A 20,451-nucleotide genomic window follows, 5' to 3' on the forward strand; every position below is an offset into this window, starting at 1 on the left:
TGCTGAGAAGCCAACAGGATCTTGAAGGTCTCTTCCAACCTGGTCTGGTTTATTCTATTCTATTTCAGGGACTTTCCTTGCAAGGAAAGCAAAGATCCCACCTGAAACCCAGTGCTTTGCTGCATCTGGCCACCCCAGCACAGCACTGCCTCCCCCAAGGCCCTGTGCAGTCAGAGTCCAGGTGACAGGGTGATGTTAGCACCATAGTTTATTTTGGGGGGTGGGGGGGAGGCACAGCCCTGAGGAGAGACACCTGCTGCACAGCACAGCCCACACGGAGCCAGGGGCCAGCTTCAAGCATGGGGCACCCCAAAGCACATCTCCTTCCCTCCTCCTAGAGGAGCAGGGAGCCACTCCATCCACAAGACATGCAGGAGCCCTCACAAAAGCCATTCCTGAGGTACCAGAGCAGCCAGCAGGACATCCAGGCAGGCTGGGAGGGGCACAGGCTGCTCCAGGCTGCTGAGTGCTTCTGCTGTAGCCCAGCCAGGTCTTGCTGCTGGCTCTCCAGCCCTCCCTTGGCTGCCTGGGCATCAGGAGCCCCAGCCTTGCATTCCACACACTAGCCAGCACTTAGCCCCAGCTATTACAACAAAGCCATCTACCCTGGGAGCAGAAGGGGAAACTCCACCTCACACCCCACAGCCTGGCAGAGGTTGTTTCTTCTGTGGTTCCCCCTTCCCTCAGGACAAAATAAAACAGGAACCAAAAAAAAACCAAACCACCAAACCTCCTTTAAAGCAATAAAATAAAATTAAGGCAAAAGCAAACCCAGACCCAAACAAGGCAGAACAATCCTTCATGACAAGATTAAGGTCCTTGATGTGTGACTCTGTTTCAGCATGCCCAGAAACTGTCGAGCTTTCTCCTGCATGAAGAGTTGGTCTTGGGTTCCACCACAGGCTACTGCTTTCCAAGCCCTGGTCATCTGGAGAGGGGAAAGAAAGCCAATGTGCACCATGGCTAAGGCAGAGGATGAACACAGCATCAAGGTCCCGTTGTTCAAAGGCAGCACAAATAAGTCCCAGAAGCCCAGCAGAGTGAGGGCTGGAAGGGACCTCTGGAGATCACCTAGGTCAGCCTCCCCCCCTGCTGAAGCAGGGTGACCCACAGCAGGGTGGCCCAGGATGGCAGTGTCCAAGGCAGGCCTGGAATGTCTCCAGAGGAGGAGAAATGGAAGTGTTGAAGCAGGTTTTATATTAAGAAGGGGAAGGAACTCTGTGGCTGAGCAGCAATTGTTTGTCAGAAGGAAGAGCTTTCACAAGACAGCTCTAATCCAGGGAGAGATGCCACCTCCAGTCCTGAAGACTGACCCAAGGCTGCTCAGCAAGGCACCACTCACCTGGGATGTGAGGGCACCCCCACACCTGCAGTGAGCCCCCCTCCCCAGCTGCAGCTTCCCCCCTCCCCAGGGAGATCACTACCTTCATCCTCACTCAAGCTCCCAGAGAGCTCCCATGACTTGGCCCAAGGCAGCACCTCCAAGCCCTGCTAACAAAGCAAGGAGCTCCCTGCCTGCACACCCAGGGAGTGGGGAAGATTTGAGAGCACAAGGAAGTGTTTGTGTCCCACAGGGCATCTGCAGCTGCTGTGACTCCAGCACAACCCAGACACAACTGTGTGGAGCTGAGGAACAGAGCAGCTGCAGGAGCACCATCCTCAGCACAAGGCCCAGGGTGGCACATGTCAGCTGAGCTCTGCACTGCCAGGGGCTCAGGCATGCTGCAGGGCAAAGCCAGCCTGTGCTGCCCACAGCCTTCACCACCACCATCTAAAGGCACCCTAAAAATCACAGGGGTGGGAAACACCTTTGGGGTTAGCATTTACACAGCACTTGGCAGCCTTGCCATGCCCAGAGAAACAAGACAGATGAACCTACTGTTGTCTACCCAAGGAGAGCTCACTGGAAACAGGGAGGTTGCCTTCACTGCTGGATCAATCATCCCACTTCCTTGATGGAGTGGGAGAAGCAGCAGCCTCCCATGAGGAAATCCAGGGCCAAACACACTAAGCAGGCCACAGGTGAGATCTACCACAGGGCTCTGAGCCCCTGTAGAAAGGCAGGAGTGCAAAGAGGCAGGAGGAAGCTGCAGCTCAGCAGCATCTCCAGACCTCGGTGCGAAGAGAGCCCTGATGCCTCCACAGGAGAGCACAGTGCTTCATCTCCTCACTCCTCCTCCTGAGGAGGGACAAGGGCAGCACTACCAGCTGACCAACTGACTGGGAAGCTGAAGGGCTTACTGGTGCTGGTGGTCTGAAGTGGCTTGGCATTTTCCTGCAGGACATTTTCTCTGGCTGCACTTGCACAAAGGCCCTGTTGAGCAAGCCACTGTCATTCTTCCTGCTGGAGGAGGAGAGGCTCAGGGACCTCGACAGGAAATTCACAGGCTGCAAAGAAGGAGGGAAAAACATGTAAGCAGCAAGTTAATTTGCCCCAAAATAAATGCCTGGCCTGGCCAAAGGGCCAGCTAACAAGTTCAGCCCTTCATCCACATCCACAGCTGCTGGTCAGAGGCAGCTGCAGGTGGCAAAGCTCCCACCATGGCTCCGTGCTGACTCTCTTTGGAGCAGGGGCTGGTCCCACCTGTGCTGGGAGCCCTCACCTGGCTCCTTTTGAAGCAGACAGTCTTGGGCAGGGCAGGCACATTCTGTGTCATGTCCTCATCCACAATGTCCAGGGCCAGAGACTTCCTGACCTTCTTGATGGGACTCCTGCGCAGCTGTGGGGACAGGGTTCAAACAGCTGGGGTCACCAGCAAGCACTCCAGGAACATCCCAGCCCCAGAGCCCAGATTCAAACAGGGGTCACCAGCAAGCACTCCAGGAACATCCCAGCCCCAGAGCCCAGATTCAAACAGGGGTCACCAACAAGCACTCAGAGACCTCCCAGCCCCAGAGCCCAGATTCAAACAGGGGTCACCAGCAAGCACTCAGAGATCTCCCAGCTCCTTTCAGCAGGAGAGGGAAGCCACCAAAGCTTTCCCACAGCATTCTGGGTGCCCAACTTGACACAGATGCTCCACACTGCCATGGCATCTGCTACCATGCTCCCAGTTCATCCCCACCAGGACACAGCTGGACACATTTCCAGCAGGCCTTAATCTCAGGCACCTCTCAAGCAGCAGCCACAGGCCACAAACTTTTTTGGTATCAACATCAGGGTGAACAAAACTGGGCAGAACAGCCCTCAGGCAGCAGGTTCTAGGTGTAAAGTCATCTCACCCCTTGTTTCCTCTTCTGCTTCTCAGGCTTCACATCATCCTCTATGATAAGCTCAATGCCAGCTTCACTTCGAAGCACCTCTGTCAAGTCTTCTTCCAGGTGAGGAGTCTGGGGCTGGAGTGAAAAGGAGCAGCACAAGACAGTCACCATTGCTATGCTGGGCAGACTCACCAGGGCTTCTCTTGAGGGATAAGGGGAGCTCACTGAGGGAGGACAAGCACAAACTCAACTTCTTTACTTCCCAAGTAGGAATGAGAGGTCTGTTGGCCTGACAGAGGTACAGCATCCTCAGGCATGAGAGACTCATCAGCTGAACCCTAGGTGTGCAGTCAAGGGCCCAGGAGGCACAGAAGGCATCCTGGATGCTGGAAACTGCCATCCCCACAACACTCACAGTAAGAGGCCCAGTGCCTCAGAGCTGTCAGTTCCCTGGTTTTCCTCAAGGCCAGCAGCAGCCAAACACTGCCCCTGACTGAAGGGCAGGTCTGGGCATTCTGAGGTGGTTTACAGAGGAGCTAAAGCCCTTGTGGCTACTTACCCTGAGATGTTCACCATGCCAAGGCCCCCTTCAACCCTCCCACCTCAGCCTGGCACTACAAAGCAGTGTTTTGTTACAGCACAGGTAACAGCTGGCTCACAGCTCTGCTGCCACCTCCCCCATCTCCCCTTGTTCCCCCCACCACCAGACACCAAGTACCAGACCTGCCCAACACTCACCAGAGGCTTAATTGGGCCATATTTCTCCAGGGCATTTTTGAAGGGTGTGGGGGTGTGAGGGGTGTTGTCCACCACATACTTCTGATCTGGTGTGACAAACCTGGCAGCAGAGAGGGAAAGATGAAGGATCAGACATGCTGTGACCCACACAAACCACCCCCCAGCTTTCTAAGCCCTCTCATTACATGAGCCACTGCACAGAGAGGTGGCAGCAGCAGAAGCTTTCTTCTTGGGTGGATTATTCCTGGGGCTGAAGCAGGGCAAACAGGCAGGGAGGAGCCCTTAGCAGGGAAAAATCTTTAGGTGGGCCAGCTGCCAAGCACCCCTGCACAGCAGCACAGCACCAGCCTGGCACAGGCAGCATGCAGCAAGCCTACTCTGCAGTGCTTCTGCTGGTGGATCTACTCAGGCCCAGCACAGGCTTGTGACAGTCACAGCTAGACCAGCACAAGTCCTGGGTGCAAATGCACTTAGAGCAGGCCAAAGCAGCTCAAAGTGCCTTGACAGGAGAGCTGCTGTGGACCATGCTAACAGCAGAGTGGTTTTGCTAGCACAGCCAGCACCCCCAGACACTGCACTGCTTCAGCCTGCCAGGATTTGAAGGGAGCTGCTGAAGAGGGACTTTTTACTAAGGCATGGAGTGGCAGGAGGAGGAATGGAAGCCTCAAACTGGAAGAGGCTGCATTTAAATTAGATATTAGGAAGAAACTCTTCACCTCAGAGGTGGTGAGACACTGCAACAGATTGCCCAGAGAAGCTGTGGAGGCTCCAAGCCTGGAAGTGTTCAAAGCCAGGCTGGATGGGAACCTGAGCAGCCTGGTCTAGCAGGAAGTGTCCCTGACCATGGCAAGGGGGTTGGAACTGGATGATCTTTAAGGTCCTTTCCAACCTGAGTATGCTCTGTGGTTCAGTCTGCCAGCAAAACACTCCCTGTGCAGATCAGCCCTTCCCACCTGCCTGCTAGTGGGGCCTTGGACTGCCTCTTAGGTCAGGCAAAGCAGAGGGGGCAGAGCCACAGGGATGGATCTGAGGACATCAAATCCCTTCCCTGCTGCCACAGGGCTCACACCAACGTTTCCCAGACACAGAAGGCAAGAGTGCCCCCAGCAGCTGAGCACAGCACTGCTCACTTGGCTGCACCCCCAGCCAGATGGCACCACTGCTCCCTGCAGCTCACAGGAGCTGGCTCTGGTGGGTGATAGCACAGGTTTAGGGACATGCCCCAGCCTGCCCTGCCCCTCTCAGAAGGGTCAGCACCAGCAGCAGAGATGCTGCTCAGCTGGGGGAGCAAGAGGAGGAAAGGACTCACGCCGAGTTCTTCTGGAGCAGAGGGGTCTTGTCCCTGTGCAGAGGGGTGGTGACAATCACCTTCTGGCTGCACACAGGAGTGGAGGTCAGAGATGGGTTCTCCAGTTCCAGTGTATCCTGTTTGGTCCAAAAGTTTAAGAACTGCACAGCAAAGAAAGAAAGAAAGAGAGGAGACTCAGTCTCAGCACCAAGTCATGGCTTGGTCCTACACAGCAGGGAGACTCTGAAGCAGGGACAATCCTCCCATGCCAAGTGGCACAAGAGGGATCTGTCCCAGTCCAAAGCAGGGCTACCCTCATGGACACTCCTGTACATGGAGAGACACATGGAAGCTTGCCAGAAGTTGCCTCATCCCTCCAAGGATTGTTCAGTTCCCACAAGGGAGGAGCTGATATGACAACAAGCAGCTACGGGGTGGGAAAGAACTCTCTCCTTGCACTGGTCCAGATAAGAGCAAGCAAATGGTGGAAGAGATAATGCCAGCCTCCCAAAAGGCTTTGCCCACCTCAGGCTGGCCACTGTGAGGGATGTCCACACAACACAACAGTCTGCAAGGCAACAGGTCTTGCCCTGAGCTACCTGCACAGCACCAACTGTGAGAAACCAGCAAAGTGCCTCAGCTCTGCCAGGATTTCACTCCATGACAGCCTCGCTGCCAGATGGAGCAAAGTTTGTACCCAAGAAGCAACTGGAAGAGAGAAGTTCTGTGTGGAACAGCCACTGATGGCTGAAGCTCAGACTGAGAGGCAAGACATGCTGTTTGCTTTCCCAGACTCACTCCAGGTCTGCCAGCACCTTACACTCTGCAGAGCTGCTCATTTCAGGTCCCACTCAGATTTCCCAGGGCTTTTTTTGACCCTGCATTTGAGGTCCACCTGAAAATGGCTGTCACTGTCCTGTGGTGCTCTCCCATGTGCCACCCAGGGCTGCAGAAACAGGAGAGAGAAAGGCCTGGAAGGCACAAGGTAGTCATGGTCTGACCAACAGCAGCTGTGGGAACTGTGCTGGAGAAAGCAGCACACACTGCACAAGACACTAGTGGGACTGAACACCAGAGTGCTCCAAGACACAGAGCTCCACAGGTGGGTGGTCACAGGTGGGTGGTCACAGGAGGGTGGTCACAGGAGGGTGGTCACAGGAGGGTGGTCACAGGAGGGTGGCATGGGCTGAAAGATTCTCAGCTCCTTTTGCAACAGACAGGAACACTTTCCTAAGCACAGCAGCTCAGGGCTCTGCACCAGGTGTGTGCTGCTGACCCTGCCTGCATGGCCTCACTGGAAACAAACAGGGGAAGCCACTTGTCACTGTTGGCACTCTGCTACCCAGAGCTGGGGCAGAAGCAATGCCCTGGGGATAGAAGTAAGGCCCTGGGGACAGAAGCACCATGCCCTGCAGCAGTCCTGCAGCAGGCAGGCACACAGTGGTGCTCCTTCCTCACAGTGGGCACACACCCTGCCCATCACCCAGGATAACTGGGCTTCCCTGGCACTGCCAGTGCTCCCAGAGGAGCTCCCAGACACAGAAGAGCAGCACTGGAGACTGCCAGAACCCAACTCTGCACCTTGCTTTAGCACAGACAGACCCTGTGCACTGGCACTGCCTCATCCAAGGGAGGAGAAACACAAAGCTGGCAGAGCTGATGGGAAACCCTGGCATGAAAGCAACCAGATAGAGCACTCACAGGGTTACCAGCTCCCAGGTGAGCCCAAGCAGAGCAGAGCCTGGGCTCTGCCACTGCCCTGTACCTGAGATGGAGAGAAAGGCAGCGTCTTGACAGGGGTGCTCTTGGGCGTCATGCTGTTGCAGGAGTCGAGGAAGGAGAGGCTGGTGCTGGTGGCACTCTCTGTGACAGGGGAAAGGGAGAACTTCCTCTTCTTCTGCCTCTTCAGCACGGAGGGGGGCGTGCCAAAGCTCCCCTCGGCGTGGGGAGAGATGGGGATGAGCTCCCCCTTGCTGCTCTTGCTCAGGTCGGAGATGGTGTGGCCGTCCAGGCGGTACTCGGTGACGTTGGGCAGGGACGGCGCCGCCTTGCTGGGGCTCTGCCTCACGGGGCTGTTGCTGCCGCTGCTGCTGCCAGCAGAGGGCTCCTCAGGCAGGTCAAACTGGGACAGGTCACACCACCCATCCGGGTCCTGCACACAAGGCAAACCGTCACGGAATCGGTTGGGTTGGAAGAGACCTCGCAGATCACCCAGCAGGCCAAGCAGCACTGCCAGCTCACCACGGATCCACGGCCCTCAGCATCACATCCACACAGCTCTGAAACCCCTCCAGCACTGCCCTGGGCAGCCTGGGCCAGGGCCTGACAACCCTCTGGGGGGAAGAAATTGTTCCTCAGGTCCAACCTAAACCTCCCTGGGTGCAACCTGAGGCCAGCAGCCCAGGAAGGAAAACTAAGCAGCCAGCTGGTGAAACAAAGTGAATGTGTGGGACTGGACCAGCTTCTGCAAGGAGCCTGGCCAGAGGAGAGTTCAAGCCCTGCTCCCCTCTGCTGCCAGCACAGCTGAGAAGCAGACTGGGGAACAGACCCAGCTGAAAGCTGCTGCTTGTGCACAGGGCACACTTCCCTCTTTCTGCAAAGCTGATTTCCCAGCTCAGTTCACAGCACAGCTGCACAAACAGCTGCACCCCCGCACAGGAGGGGCAAAACAAAGCAGCTGGGGATAGGTCTGGCAAGAGGGTTGAATGAAGGGACTGTCACCAAACACCAACACCCAGCCACATCAATGCAGCTGGGCACAGAGCTCTGTTGTGGCCACACTGTTGAGAGCAGATTAAAGACAACTAGGCCGGTTCAGAGATCAGCTGCTTCACAGCTCAGCCCCACCAATACCCAAGGCACCTCACAAGCAGGCCCCTAAGGACCCACCGATGGGCCATTAAGCCTTGGGCACAGGCTCTCTGCCCTCTCATACACATGCAAGGTGGATCCTTCACAGCTGATCAGATCATCAGCTCCTCGGGCAGGGTGGTGCCTGCAGTGACATTTCCCTGCGGGGTAATTCTCCCCAGCCTCCCTTGCTGCTCGACTGGCCCCCAAACACCACTACCTCCACGGAAAGCAAAGGGTGGTAGCACTCCAGCACGAGGGGGCCTGGCCTGCTCCCAGTCACTCCTGTCCTATCCCAACCCATAACAGGAGGGAAAGGAAAGCCAGTGACCATGAGCCTGAACTGTTGTGAGACAGAGAGCTCAGAACACTGACTGATAAAGGTCTTGAGATTAGATTTGCCAGCACCTACAGTCTCTACCATACCACTCATGCCCAAGGACATCCACCTAGGGGAATTTGCAAGCCCAGAGCTGGAAAGGCCTAATCCAGCCCTGGAACAGAGATGGTGGGAAGCCACAAGCCAGTGACAGAGCCAGCTCTCCTCAGGGTGCCCATGGTGATGAGCAAGGGGACCCACTAAAGGCACTCAGGGGAAAAAGGAGGGGATTGGCCTCCCTGGAAGAGCAAAGGATTGTTACTCACAGATTCAATCATGTCCAGAGCTTCAGTGAAGGCTGGCACAGATGATGGGTACAAACAGCTGGCAGCTTCAACCACCCACTTGTAGGGTGAGGTGACAGAGGAAGAGGCATCCTCAGGCACTGCATCCTCAGGGCTGGTCTCTGCCAGGTCAGCAGCTGGCAGCTCGGCAGGTAGCTCCTGAACGCCTGTCACTTCCTCATCACTGCCATACTCTTCCTTTATTTCAGAGACATTGACTGGCCAGCTGGGCAGCACTCTCTTTGCACACACAACAGAGAGAATCCAGCCATTAGTAGAAAGCAAGGGAAGTGTCAAGCCTGGTGACAAGGAGCAGGAGTCCCCAGGCATGTTCGGCTCCACCTCTTCTACCTCTCCTTCAGCTTGTTTCACATCCCCATTCTCCCTCTGTCCCACAGAACATCTGAGCAAGAGTCTGTGCACCACAAGCAGCACAGGCCTGGGCTGAGCAGGGAGCACTAATCCTGCATTTCCTGCTGTCCAAGGGCCTGCCTTTGCAAACCACACACTTTCTGCAAGAACAAACCCAACTGTGCACTTCCCCTGCTGCTTTATTTCCAGCAACAAGGAACACATCATCTCTTCACCCTGCCCCCCACACTGGCTGAAGCAGCCTCCCTCTCCCACCAGCAACAGCACAACAGAGCCAAACCCCACTTTGGGTCTCCAAGACAAGCCTGTCAGCAGAGCAGGGCAGCTGGCACAGCTGCCTGCTGTAAAGGTGCTGGTGCAGTACCTGGCTGCCAGCGTTGGTTTGACTTTGGCTCTCTTGGTCATCCACCTCCACCAGCACGTACAGCGCCTTGGACTCTTTAGTTTCACTGAGGAAACCTCCAGTGTCCACCTTCCTCTTGATGGTGGAGTTCCAGTGATTCTTCACAGCGTTGTCAGTCCTGCAGGAGAAAGAGAACAGTTTAGGAAGGAGGTTGACTTGCTGGAGCGTGTCCAGAGAAGGGCAGCAAGGTTGGTGAGGGGCTCGGAACACAGCCCTGTGAGGAGAGGCTGAGGGAGCTGGGGTTGCTTAGCCTGGAGAAGAGGAGGACTCAGGGGTGACCTTATTGCTCTCTACAACTACCTTAAGGGAGGTTGTAGACAGGCAGAGGTTGGTCTCTTCTCCCAGGCAAACAGCACCAGAACAAGAGGACACAGTCTCAGGCTGTGCCAGGGGAGGTTTAGGCTGGAGGTTAGGAGGAAGTTTTACACAGAGAGAGTGATTGCCCATTGGAATGTGCTGCCCAGGGAGGTGGTGGAGTCACCATCACTGGAGGTGTTCAGGAGGGGACTTGATGGGGTGCTTGGTGCCATGGTTGATTAGGTGGTGTTGGATGATGGGTTGGACTCGATGATCTTGAAGGTCTCTTCCAACCTGGTTTATTCTATGCTATTCTATGCTATGCTATTCTATGCTATGCTATTCTATGCTATGCTATGAGCAATCAGCACTGACAGCAGCCTGGCAGCAGAGCCCACAGCTCCCGCCGGCTCTTGGCCCCCCCCCGCGTGCGAGCCCCACACCTGCGCCCCCTCGGGCCCCCAGCCCCGAAGGCAGCAGCGAGCAGAGGCCCTACCTGCCAGGCAGCAGCTTGGCAATCTCTGCCCACCGATTGCCCAGCACCTTGTGGGCCTCGAAAATGATGCGGTCCTCCTCCTCTGTCCAGGAGGACTTCTTCACCTCGGGGTTCAGGTGGTTGTGCCAGCGCTCGCGGCACTGCTTCCCCAGCCGCCCCTTCAGGTGCTTGGCGATCAGCGTCCACTGCTTGGTGCCGTACTTCTTAACCAGCTCAATCACCTGCAGGGAGGGAAACAAGGACGTGGAAGAAGGGAGGGGAAGGTCAGCAACAGCCATGCAGTGCTACAAGGCTGGGGACAGAGTGGCTGGAGAGCGGCCTGGAAGAGAGGGACCTGGGGGTACTGGTCTGAACAAGAGCCAGCAGCGTGCTCAGGGGGCCAAGAAGGCCAAGGGCATCCTGGCCTGCATCAGGAACAGTGTGGCCAGCAGGAGCAGGGAGGTCATTCTGCCCTGTGCTCAGCACTGGTTAGGCCACACCTTGAGTCCTGTGTCCAGTTCTGGGCTCCTCAGTTTAGGAAAGATGCTGAGATGCTGGAAGGTGTCCAGAGAAAGGCAACAAAGCTGGGGAGGGGTCTGGAGCACAGCCCTGTGAGGAGAGGCTGAGGGAGCTGGGGCTGCTCAGCCTGGAGGAGACTCAGGGGAGACCTTCTTGCTCTCTACAACTACCTGAAGGGAGGTTGTAGCCAGGTGGGGGTTGGGCTCCTCTCCCAGGCAAGCAGCACCAGAACAAGAGGACACAGTCTCAAGCTGTGCCAGGGGAAGTTTAGGCTGGATGTTAGGAATAAGTTCTTCACAGCAAGAGAGACTGGCCATTGGAATGTGCTGCCTAGGGAGGTGGTGGAGTCCCCATCACTGGAGGTGTTTAGGAAGAGCCTGGATGAGGCACTTGGTGCCATGGTTTAGATGGTGTTGGGTGATGGGTTGGATTGGATGATCTCAAAGGTCTTTTCCAACCTGGTTAATTCTATTCTATCTCAGGGCTTTGCTCTTCACCTCTCCTGCAACCAGGTTAAAGCAGACACAGACAGTTGGTCCTTAGGAGGGATCCAGCACTGCCAATGAGGTGAACCAGAGCTGAGAGCAATGATCCAGCCACGTTTCTGAAGGAGGCTGTTCCCAAGCAGACTTTGTGCCACATGGCACCTATGAAAGCAGAAGATGAGGTGGAGACTGGCAGGTGAACCAGGGGCAGAGAGGCCCAGATTTAGGCACATATGCCCATTTCTCAGCAAGGGCCAAGTCTGATATGCTCCAGTGCTCCTCTGCCCTCCCTATTCAGAGCCTGGCTGCATGATAACATTCTCTATCAGCCCTGCACTGATCTGCACACTGGGCACAGCCTCCTTTTAAGTGTGCCACACCAAGGACAGGGCAAAGCTGCAGCTCCATGTCCTGCTAGCACCAGGATGCACATCATGACTTCCAAAGCATAAAACCAAAAATGTCCACTTAAGAGCCACCCACTTTGTCATTTCCTCTTCACCCAGGGCTTGGTCATGCCTGCCTGAGGCTCAATGCAAATGCTTATGGGCACAGAATCTGTTCTGAGCTCCTGTGACATGCCCATGGCAAGATGAAACAGTCAGGATGAAACAGTCTACTGCCTGCAACATTCAGCCCACCAAAACCTTAAGAGAGGAGGCTGAAGGCTTCTCCAAGAGCATTTCTACCCTGGCCAGCTGCACTCAGCTGAAAGTTGTGGGTAGGCAGGTGATGTTCACAATGCTCTTGGCTCATAACACATCCCTGCTGCAGACTCTTGACCAGTAAGCAGAGACAAACAGACCAAAGACTCCAATCTGAGGCACAGGTTAAGATGCTGAAGTGTTTGCAGGGCAAAGCAATGTGCAGTGTTAGGAGGAGAAAGCTGGAGCCCAGCCTGGCAGAGTCAGGACATGCAAAGGGAAGGGGAAAGCAGGCAGCAACTACTCTGCTGCAGGAAGGTGGAAGGACATCATGAAAAGCTTCCTGAGAACATGCTTGACAGAACACAAAGATAGGAAGCAAAAGGCTCTGTTACAGCCTGTAATGGGACCAAAATGGAAAGAAATGGGGCAGCAGAAGTGTTACAAAGGAGAACATTTTGCAGCCAAAAAAAGCTTGGTACAAGTTGGAAAGTTAGAATTCACTCCAGCTTCTCAGAAGCACATCAGTATGATGAGGCTGAGCTGGCCTCTCTCAGCTCACACTAGAAGCAGCAGAGAGAGAGGCTCATAAAAGTCACAATCACCCAGACATCACACACCCACTGCAGCCTGTCTACTGTGGCACAGGAAATGCCACCTCTGTTTTCCCTTCAGTCCAACATGGCAGGTCAGGTGGAGGTCTGCCAGCAGGCAGATGAATTGATTCCCTTCTCTGCTCTCTCCCTTGGCAGCCTACTGCAGCAGCACTGTGTGAAAAGGAGAAGGTGCTTAGCTGAAGAGGCATGGAGCTGCTCCAGCACATGGTGACCATTAGGCTGCTTGGAACAGGTCAGAGTTACTCTCAGGGTTATCCACCACTTGAAAGAATTACCCACAGCTTACAAAGAGACACAAGGGTCTGACACCTCCAGAGAGCCACAGTCCAGCACTCAGGATCCTCTCCTTTCAGCTCTGACTTACCTTTTGGTCCTCCTCTTTGGTCCATGGGCCCTTAACCAAGTCTGGATTCAGCACCCTGAGCCACCGGTACTGACACTGCTGATCGCTGCGGTTCTAGGAGGCATGAGAAGAGCCACACCTTAGAGTGGAGGCTCCAAAGGCAGTCCCCCCACACACAAGCTGCCCCCCAAGAACATGCAGAAGCACATGGAGAATACATGCCAGGATTAGCAGAGACTCAGGGACCTCAATTTCCCACCCCAGCTCCAACACTTGCCCTTGAGGGTGCCTGTGCAGGAAGGTCTCCCTGCCCTGAAGGAGCACATGGAGGTGCAGCCACAGAACAGCCTCCTGTGCAAGGTGCTGCACAGACACAGACCACCAGGGCAACGAGCACAAGGAGCAACAGGCAAACCCTGCCATCCCCAACTGGGCAAGGAGGCACTTACAGGAAAGTGACTGGCCAGGAACTTCCAGTCATTCTGCCCATAATGTCTGACTAACATCTTCAGCTGCTCGTCCTGCAAAGAACAAAGACATTCACTTACACATCCACTGAGCACCCCTGGGCTGAGAGCATCAAGGGAACAAGCTGGGTATTATGTCAAGAAGAATGGGTTTGCTTTCTGTGTTCAGGGGAAGAAGGGAGCTCACACCATCCTTTAGCAGTGCTCCAGTACATGGAGCCCAATTACAGCCACAGAACTGTTTAGGTTGGAAAAGGTCATTTAGGTCATCAAGTCTAACCATTAACCCAGCACAGCCAGGTCAACACTCAACCATGTCCCTTAGCACCACCTCTGCCCAGCTTTTCAATCCCTCTAGGACTGGGGACTCCACCACTGCCACGGGCAGCCTGTTCCAGGCCTTGACAACCCTCTCAGGGAATATATTGTTCCTCATGTTCAACTTCTATTTCCCCTGGGGCAACCTGAAGCCATTTTCTCCCACCCTGTTACTTGGGAGAGAAGACCAACACCCACCTGGTTCCAACCGCTTGTCAGGAAGTTACAGAGTGAGAAGGTTTCCCTCTCCCAGTTCCCTCAGACAATGTTCATAGAGCTTGTTCCCCAGAGCCTTCACCAGCTGTGCTGCCCTTCTGTGGACCTGGCTCCAGCACCTTAATACCCTTCTGGCAGTGAGGAGCCCAAAACAGAACACAGCAATTGGAACAGCCTGGTTCTGGGCTCTGCGCTAGGACAAGCTCATACAGCAAATACAAAACAAGAGCTCAGCTCTGTTCCAGTCCAGTCTGGTTCAAACCCTCTGGCCAAGGCTACCTGTTTATAGAGCCCAGTACACCCTTGACCAGACTGTCCATCTCCCAGCTCACCCATTGCTTTTGCCTGGCCAAGAAAGCTGACTGATTAAGGTGCATCAGCAGTAGCTCAGTGGTCTACTGCCTTTCAGTGCTCCAGGACTCCACAGCACTTCTCTCCTGAAGCCTGCCCTAGCTAAGCTGTGCCCACACTTACAGCTCACAGAAAGTCCACTACAGGTGTCTCATGCCTGTGTGCTGTGGCTGGGAAAACTAAGGCATGAAATCATTACCTGCTCTGATCCCTGCACAAAGACCTCCTTACTTGGTGTTCTGACCCCAGGGCAGACAGGACATCTTGTAGTCCTCACACAGAACAAAAATGATGGAGGGACTGGCAGGAGGGAAGAGAATATCCCAACTAGTTTCAGGCTCTCGGCCAAGATGACTAAGCCATCTCAATGTTCCCTGCTTTTGCTAGAGAAAAGGGAGGGCATTTCCAGTGTTCAATTTAGCTTCCTGGAGGCCTCAGCCATCCCTTGGAACTCCTCTTTGCTCACAAGAGCTCTGCAGACAGCAGATGCCTCACTCAGGGCAAAATGGTTGGAGTTCTTGCTCACCAGGCTACACTTCCAACTCCCACGTATCTCCCAGCCTCACAAAGACCTTATCTCACACCAGGAAAACAGACATATGGCCTCCTCCAGGAGCAAGGCAGCAGGAGGTGGTGCTGTGACCAGGAGGTAAGAACTGGGGTGGAACCACCAAGCCCTGGGTGCCATGTCAGAGGCATCTGCTCTCACCCAAGTGCCAGGTTCCTACTCACCTCTTCTTGTGTCCACTTGACTTTGCACCTGCCGTCCCGCTGCTCCGGCACATCCGAGTCAGTGTCCTGGTAGTGCAGCTCATCCTGGTCCTCACTGGAAAGCAGCAAATAAAGACTGAAATGCAGCAGAGGGAACAACCTCCACCATGCAGAGCTGAGCTCCAGATCTACTCCCCTCCAGCACTAAGCCTGAATACTTCACAGACGTTTGCTCAGACCACCCCCCAGGTTTAAAGGAGTCCCTCAGCTTTTAGCTCCTGGTGCATCCTAGCAGGTTTTATGCTGTCGAGGGCAGGGAAAGGAGAGTTTCTCCTGCTTTCTGCCCCCTCCTGTCCCTCTGGGAGGACACTGGCTCCATTTCCCCTCCTTACAGCTCGCCAGGCCCTCCGACAGCTGTATTAAAACCAGAGGGATGTAAGAAGCAGCCAGTGCTGGGAGAGCAGCTCCCTGCACACCGCCTCCCACCCCCGACCCCCGCTCCGCCCTGTCACCCCCTGCTCCCAGGCAGACACAGCCAGGCCCTCGCCCAGCTCCTGGGTAGAGCCAAGATGCTCCTTTTGAGCGGGCCTCGCCCCGGGAACGGTGCTGCCGGGGTTGCGGGAGCGCGGCCCTGCCCGCAGCCCTGCCCGCAGCCCGCCAACTCGCCTGCCCGGCTCGAGAGCGGGAACGGGCTGAGCCCGCGCAGCGGGAAGGGAGATCCCCGGGGCCGCCCCGCTGCGGCGGGAAGGCGCGTAGCCGCCACACGGATCCTCAGGGACTGCACTCACCCGCGGCTGCGGCGCGCCATGGCGGGGCCGGGGCCGGGCCCAGCACCGGGAGCGGGAGGCGGCGGGGCCGGGAGGCGGCGGCGGCGGCGGCGGCGGCGCCACTTTTCCTATCTCGCGCCAACAGCGCCCCCCCTGCGCGGGGCCGGGCCGCGCATGCGCGGGGCCGCCGCCCGCACAAAGAGGCGCGCGCGGGAGGGCGCCCGCTCGCACCGCCCCTGGGCGGCCACCCGCCACCGAGCCCCGCTAAAGAGACCGGGGGGCGACACCATCCCCATCCCCACCTCCCCGGATTACCTCTGCGGCACCCAGAAAGGTGGCTCTGGGGTGCCCACGGCTGCGCTCAGCCATGGGCAGCGAGCTCCCGTAGCCACAGCCCTGCCCTGCGCGCCTCATGCCGCAGCCACAAGACACGGCACCCGCCTCCCGTCAAGAGGGGCCCCCCAAAAAAAACCCATTAAAAGTAACAAACGACCTCCCCCACGGGGCTTCTGCAGCCTCGGGGGTGCACTATGGAGTCCCTCAAGAGCGGACGAGGCTGATCCTTCCTAGAGGAGCGGAGCCGGCCAGGCAGCGGCACTGTCACACCACACCACTGACAGCTACTGACACGCCAGCACCTGGCGCTCTGCGCTTCGGGCTCCTGCCGGCTTCACGCTGCCCTTCCCTGCTCTTGGCTGTGCAGATGGAACTTCCTGGGTTGCAGCTTGTTTCTGCTGCCCCTTCTCCTGTCACCGGGCACCACTGAAAAGAGTCTGGCCTCCTCCTCTTGCCTGCCCATCTTTAGCTCTTGCTGAGCATTGATCAGATCCCCTCTCAGGCTGCTCTTCTCCAGGCTAAACAATCCCAGGGCTCTCAGCCTTTCCTCCTCAGAGATGCTCCAGGCCCCTCAGCATCCTTGTAGCCTTTACTGGACTCTCCCCAGTAGTTTCCTGTCTCTCTTGACCTGGGAAGCCCAGAACTGGATGCAGTACTCCAGGTCTACACCTGGAGTGTAGACTGCCTTCACTAAGGCAGAGTAGAGCAGGAGAAGAACCTCCCTTGCTGGTCACACTCTTCTTAATGTATCCCAGAAGACTGCTTGCCTTGGCCATGGGGACACATTGCTGGCTCAAAGTAGGAGCTGAAAAGGCCTTGGTTCTGTGTAAGCCCTGCTCAGCAATAGCTTAAACGTCCCTGTGTCATCAGCACTGTTTGCAGCACAAATCCTCTCTTGGACAACCCAGAACTGAACACAGTATTACAAACATGGTCTCACTAGGACTGAGAGGAGGCAACACCATCTATACTGTCCACATTAAGCTTGTGTTTGTAAATGTTCCAGGCCAGCATTTCAGAGCAAATATTACAAAATCACCTTGTTGAGGACCCTGCCAGAGTGTTGTGTCCAGGCAGAAACGCTCTACATATCCTCCTGCCACAGAGGACCACAACTCCCGCAGACACCCCCCAGGGCTGCCCACTTACAGGCTACAAACTCCACCAAGCCCTTGAAGGACTTCAGCAGGGAGCTCCAAATGAGCAAACAAACCTCCCCTTCCTCTCCCAAACTAGCTTAATTAGGAAATTAACTCGTTAACGACTTACCAGAAGTATAAAACCGCTAGAAGCAGCACTGGCAAAGAAGGATCAGGATCTCAAAGGAGGTTTCTGTGGAAGCTGAAGGTAAGTTATGAACTTTAGTTTGTTCTCTTAGCATGCATTTTTTTTTTCCACATACCAATTTACTTATCTTTAAGGAAAGAGTACTTTAGTCCCATAAAGACTTTCCTTCTACAGTGACCACACAGCTTCTCTTGGCAGCAAATTCAGGAGGTTGGTTGGGGTTGTTTTTAATCTGTTTTTAAAGTGTTCAGTATAAAAATGGCTTCAGCCCACGGTAGCTGCTTTCTCTGAGCTGCCTGGTTTCCTCTGAGTCTGACTGGAGGCTACTGGTGGTGAGAACTTCCTTCCCAGCATAAAGGAAACTTCTAGTCATAAATCAGAAGACAGGGATGTATGGCATGAGACCTACCAAGAAGACCTGTCCCTGAGGGCCATCATGGGGAACCTATGTGGGCTATGGGAAAGGCCTGCAGGTGAGGGTTGCCATGTAAGAGAAGAGCTTCTCTTCACCTTCTCCCATCCTAACCAGAGCCTGGTTTCAGTACTTCCCTCTCCAAGGGACTCTAACTGGGGCTAATGATCCTCTGACTTGAGGAACAAAGGGGAAAGCAGTTCCACCTTAGTACCAGTAACAGATAGAAAGGTTTGCTAAGGCTCTCTACACCACGTGCAAAGCTCTAAGTAGTGGTACCTGGGCTGAGGCTGAATAAATACAACTCTAGGGAGGTTCCACAATGATCTTTAAGCAACAAGTAGGCCATGGTGCTTTTGTTTTGCTCTAAAAGCCAATGTCAGGTTGGGTGGCCACCTACCTGTCCTGGGTCCCACTCAGCTGCTCACTCCCCCAGGCACAGCCAAAATAGGATTGTGCAGAGAGCAGTCCTGCTACTCCAAGTTTGCACCTCCTTAATAGACACTAATGAACAAATAACATGCTTGCTCTAACAGGAACATCCTCAATAAGCCTGACAGCAGTGGGACTCTGCACTATGCTGTCCACCAGGAGACATGGTACCAGCATCCTGACCATAAAAGAAGCCCTGGAAAACGGGTTTGTGGCTGTGTCCTCCAGCCATAGCCATCTCTCTCCTGTCCGAAGTTATGACATGGATTTTAGCAGTGCTTCCAAACCAGATGCCTGGGAGGTTCTCGTGGACTTGGACAAGGCAACAAAAGGCAGTTCCCTGTGCGTTGTCCAGCAGCCAGAGTACCTGAGCAGCTGTGTGGAGACTGACCTGCACAGCCTCACCCAGGGCATCTCTGACCTCAGCCAGGCCACCTTTGACCTCTCTAGTTGGCCTTGTGAGCACTCCAGCAGAGCTGGCTCCCTGATGGATATTGCCTTGCAGAACACCTCAACGCCGTGCAGGAAAGAAAAGCAGCCCAAACTGCAGGACAGCCTGCTCACCAAGGGCACTGAGCTCACCAGTGACTTCTCAGCCCTTGGGAAGATACCAGCACCCAGATGGGAGATCTCAGCAATAAAAGATCCCCTGGACACCAGCCTGTCTCTTGATGTGAGCACTGAGGAGATGAAGCTACTGGGATGCTCCAAATTGGACCCATCACCCCTGGAGACATCTGTGGTAATTCCTTTGGCTTGGCCTAGAGCTTTCAAAAAGCATTCTATGCTGCTCCACAGGTCTGCCACCCTCGGGACCCAGCTTGAGTGATCCTGACCCCATCCCTGTTTCTGCATCAGGCTCTGTGATGCTGCTGCTGCTGCCCTGGGGCACGGGGAGGCTGCGAGGTGCCATCCTGGGGACCTTCTGTGCCACCCATCCATGCTGCGGCACAGAAGGTGAAGCCCTCCTGCCCTGCCCTGAACCAGTGGCCGCTCACACCTGGTGACAGGTTCAATCTCTCCTCCCGGGGTGCCGAACAGGGACAGCTGCTGGATGCAGGAGGCTCTTGATGGCAGCCCCCAAAAGCCGGCACCTGCGCTCAGCAGCAGCCCTGCTGCCACCCGCCCCTTCACACCCCCCCATCGCTGTCTGTTGTATTGATGCAATAAAGATTTGGATTTCACTCTGCGCTTGCTCTCTGCTTGCCGGCCCGGCCCGCGGCTCCACACGGGCACAGCGCCGGCCGGGACCCCGAACGGGCCCAGCTGCCGGTTGCGGCCCCACGGCCTCTCCGGGGCCGCCCCGTAGCTCCGCGGCCCGGCCGCCTCCACCCACCCACCCGCCGCCGCAAGATGGCCGGGCAGGGCCGGGCCGGGCCGGGCGCCGCCGGTCCCTGCGCGGGGAGCACCGAGCACGGCGGCAGGCACCGGCCCCGCCGCCGCCACCGCTCCCGGCCAGCCCCGCTCCCAGCTGCGCGGCCCGCGGCCGCCCCGCCCGCCCCCGTTACCTGGCAGAGGCGCCCGCGGAGGTCTCGGTGACGATGGGGGGGCCGGAGCGCCGCCCCGGCTCCCGCAGCCCGGCCATGGCGGCGGAGCTGGCCGGGCTGCCGGGGCCGGCCGGGGGCTGGGGCCCGCCGCTGCCCACGGGGAGCGCGGGCAGGGAGGCGGCGGCGGCTGGGGCTGGGGATCCCTCTTCTGGCACACTGGGAGAAAAACAGCCCGAGAGCGGCGGGGCCGGCCCGGGCGGCGGCAGCGCTGGGGAAAGCGGCTCCAGGGCCCTCCGAGCTGCCCCGCCGCCGGGAGCTGGATCCAGGACTTCTCTGCTCGTCCCAACAGCAGGAATTCACCAGCCGACCCTGCAACTCCAGGCCGAGGGAGAGAACCGAGCACACCCCACAGTCTCCACCCGGCTGCAGATGGCTCTGCTCTCCTCTCAGGGCTTCCCACCTTCACACACCTGCTCCCTCTCATTTTTTTTCCCCTATCAGTGCGTACAGGGCACACAAAAGACTCGGAAATTTACTTGTTTAAACCATTTCCCAGGCCACTTAGAGCTTGCTGGAGAACCTCTCTGCTCTTCCACCTCTTCTTCCATGGATAGATAAAAGGATGAGAAGTCCCGTTCCATGAGAGGACCGGGACAATGAAGGGCAAGCATCAAGAGCTGCCTGGAACCAACTTCTGTGAACTACAATTTAATTACTGTACAAACCCCCTGGCTAAGCAGTGTGCCTAACCTCCCAGTGGCCTAGCCTCACT

General features: G+C 56.2%; 2 protein-coding genes across 2 annotated transcripts; one reads left to right on the top strand and one right to left on the bottom strand.

The window, feature by feature from the left end:
- Positions 1-207: 207 nt before the first annotated feature.
- On the bottom strand, positions 208-17,380 carry MYBL2 (MYB proto-oncogene like 2; the record flags this gene model as incomplete). The annotated part of the gene is made up of 14 exons (XM_054173727.1): positions 208-928; positions 2,242-2,388; positions 2,604-2,720; positions 3,223-3,336; positions 3,940-4,039; positions 5,249-5,388; positions 6,993-7,379; positions 8,723-8,980; positions 9,477-9,633; positions 10,309-10,529; positions 12,917-13,009; positions 13,345-13,416; positions 14,980-15,073; positions 17,331-17,380. Coding segments are annotated over 14 exons (2,079 nt in total), but the record flags the coding sequence as incomplete, so codon positions are not given.
- An 876-nt stretch (positions 17,381-18,256) lies between these two features.
- Positions 18,257-19,061, top strand: LOC128898587 (uncharacterized). Its single transcript, XM_054173726.1, has one exon. The coding sequence runs from the start codon at positions 18,281-18,283 to the stop codon at positions 19,019-19,021; it is 741 nt and encodes a 246-aa protein (XP_054029701.1). The 5' UTR covers positions 18,257-18,280; the 3' UTR covers positions 19,022-19,061.
- The last annotated feature ends 1,390 nt before the right edge of the window (positions 19,062-20,451 follow it).

Source organism: Dryobates pubescens, chromosome 26 (assembly GCF_014839835.1).
Source record: "Dryobates pubescens isolate bDryPub1 chromosome 26, bDryPub1.pri, whole genome shotgun sequence".
In the NCBI taxonomy this organism is placed as follows: domain Eukaryota; kingdom Metazoa; phylum Chordata; class Aves; order Piciformes; family Picidae; genus Dryobates; species Dryobates pubescens.

Bases quoted from the DNA above. Each gene is read 5' to 3' on its own strand.
- LOC128898587 (XM_054173726.1), top strand. From the start codon at position 18,281: ATGCTTGCTCTAACAGGAACATCCTCAATAAGCCTGACAGCAGTGGGA.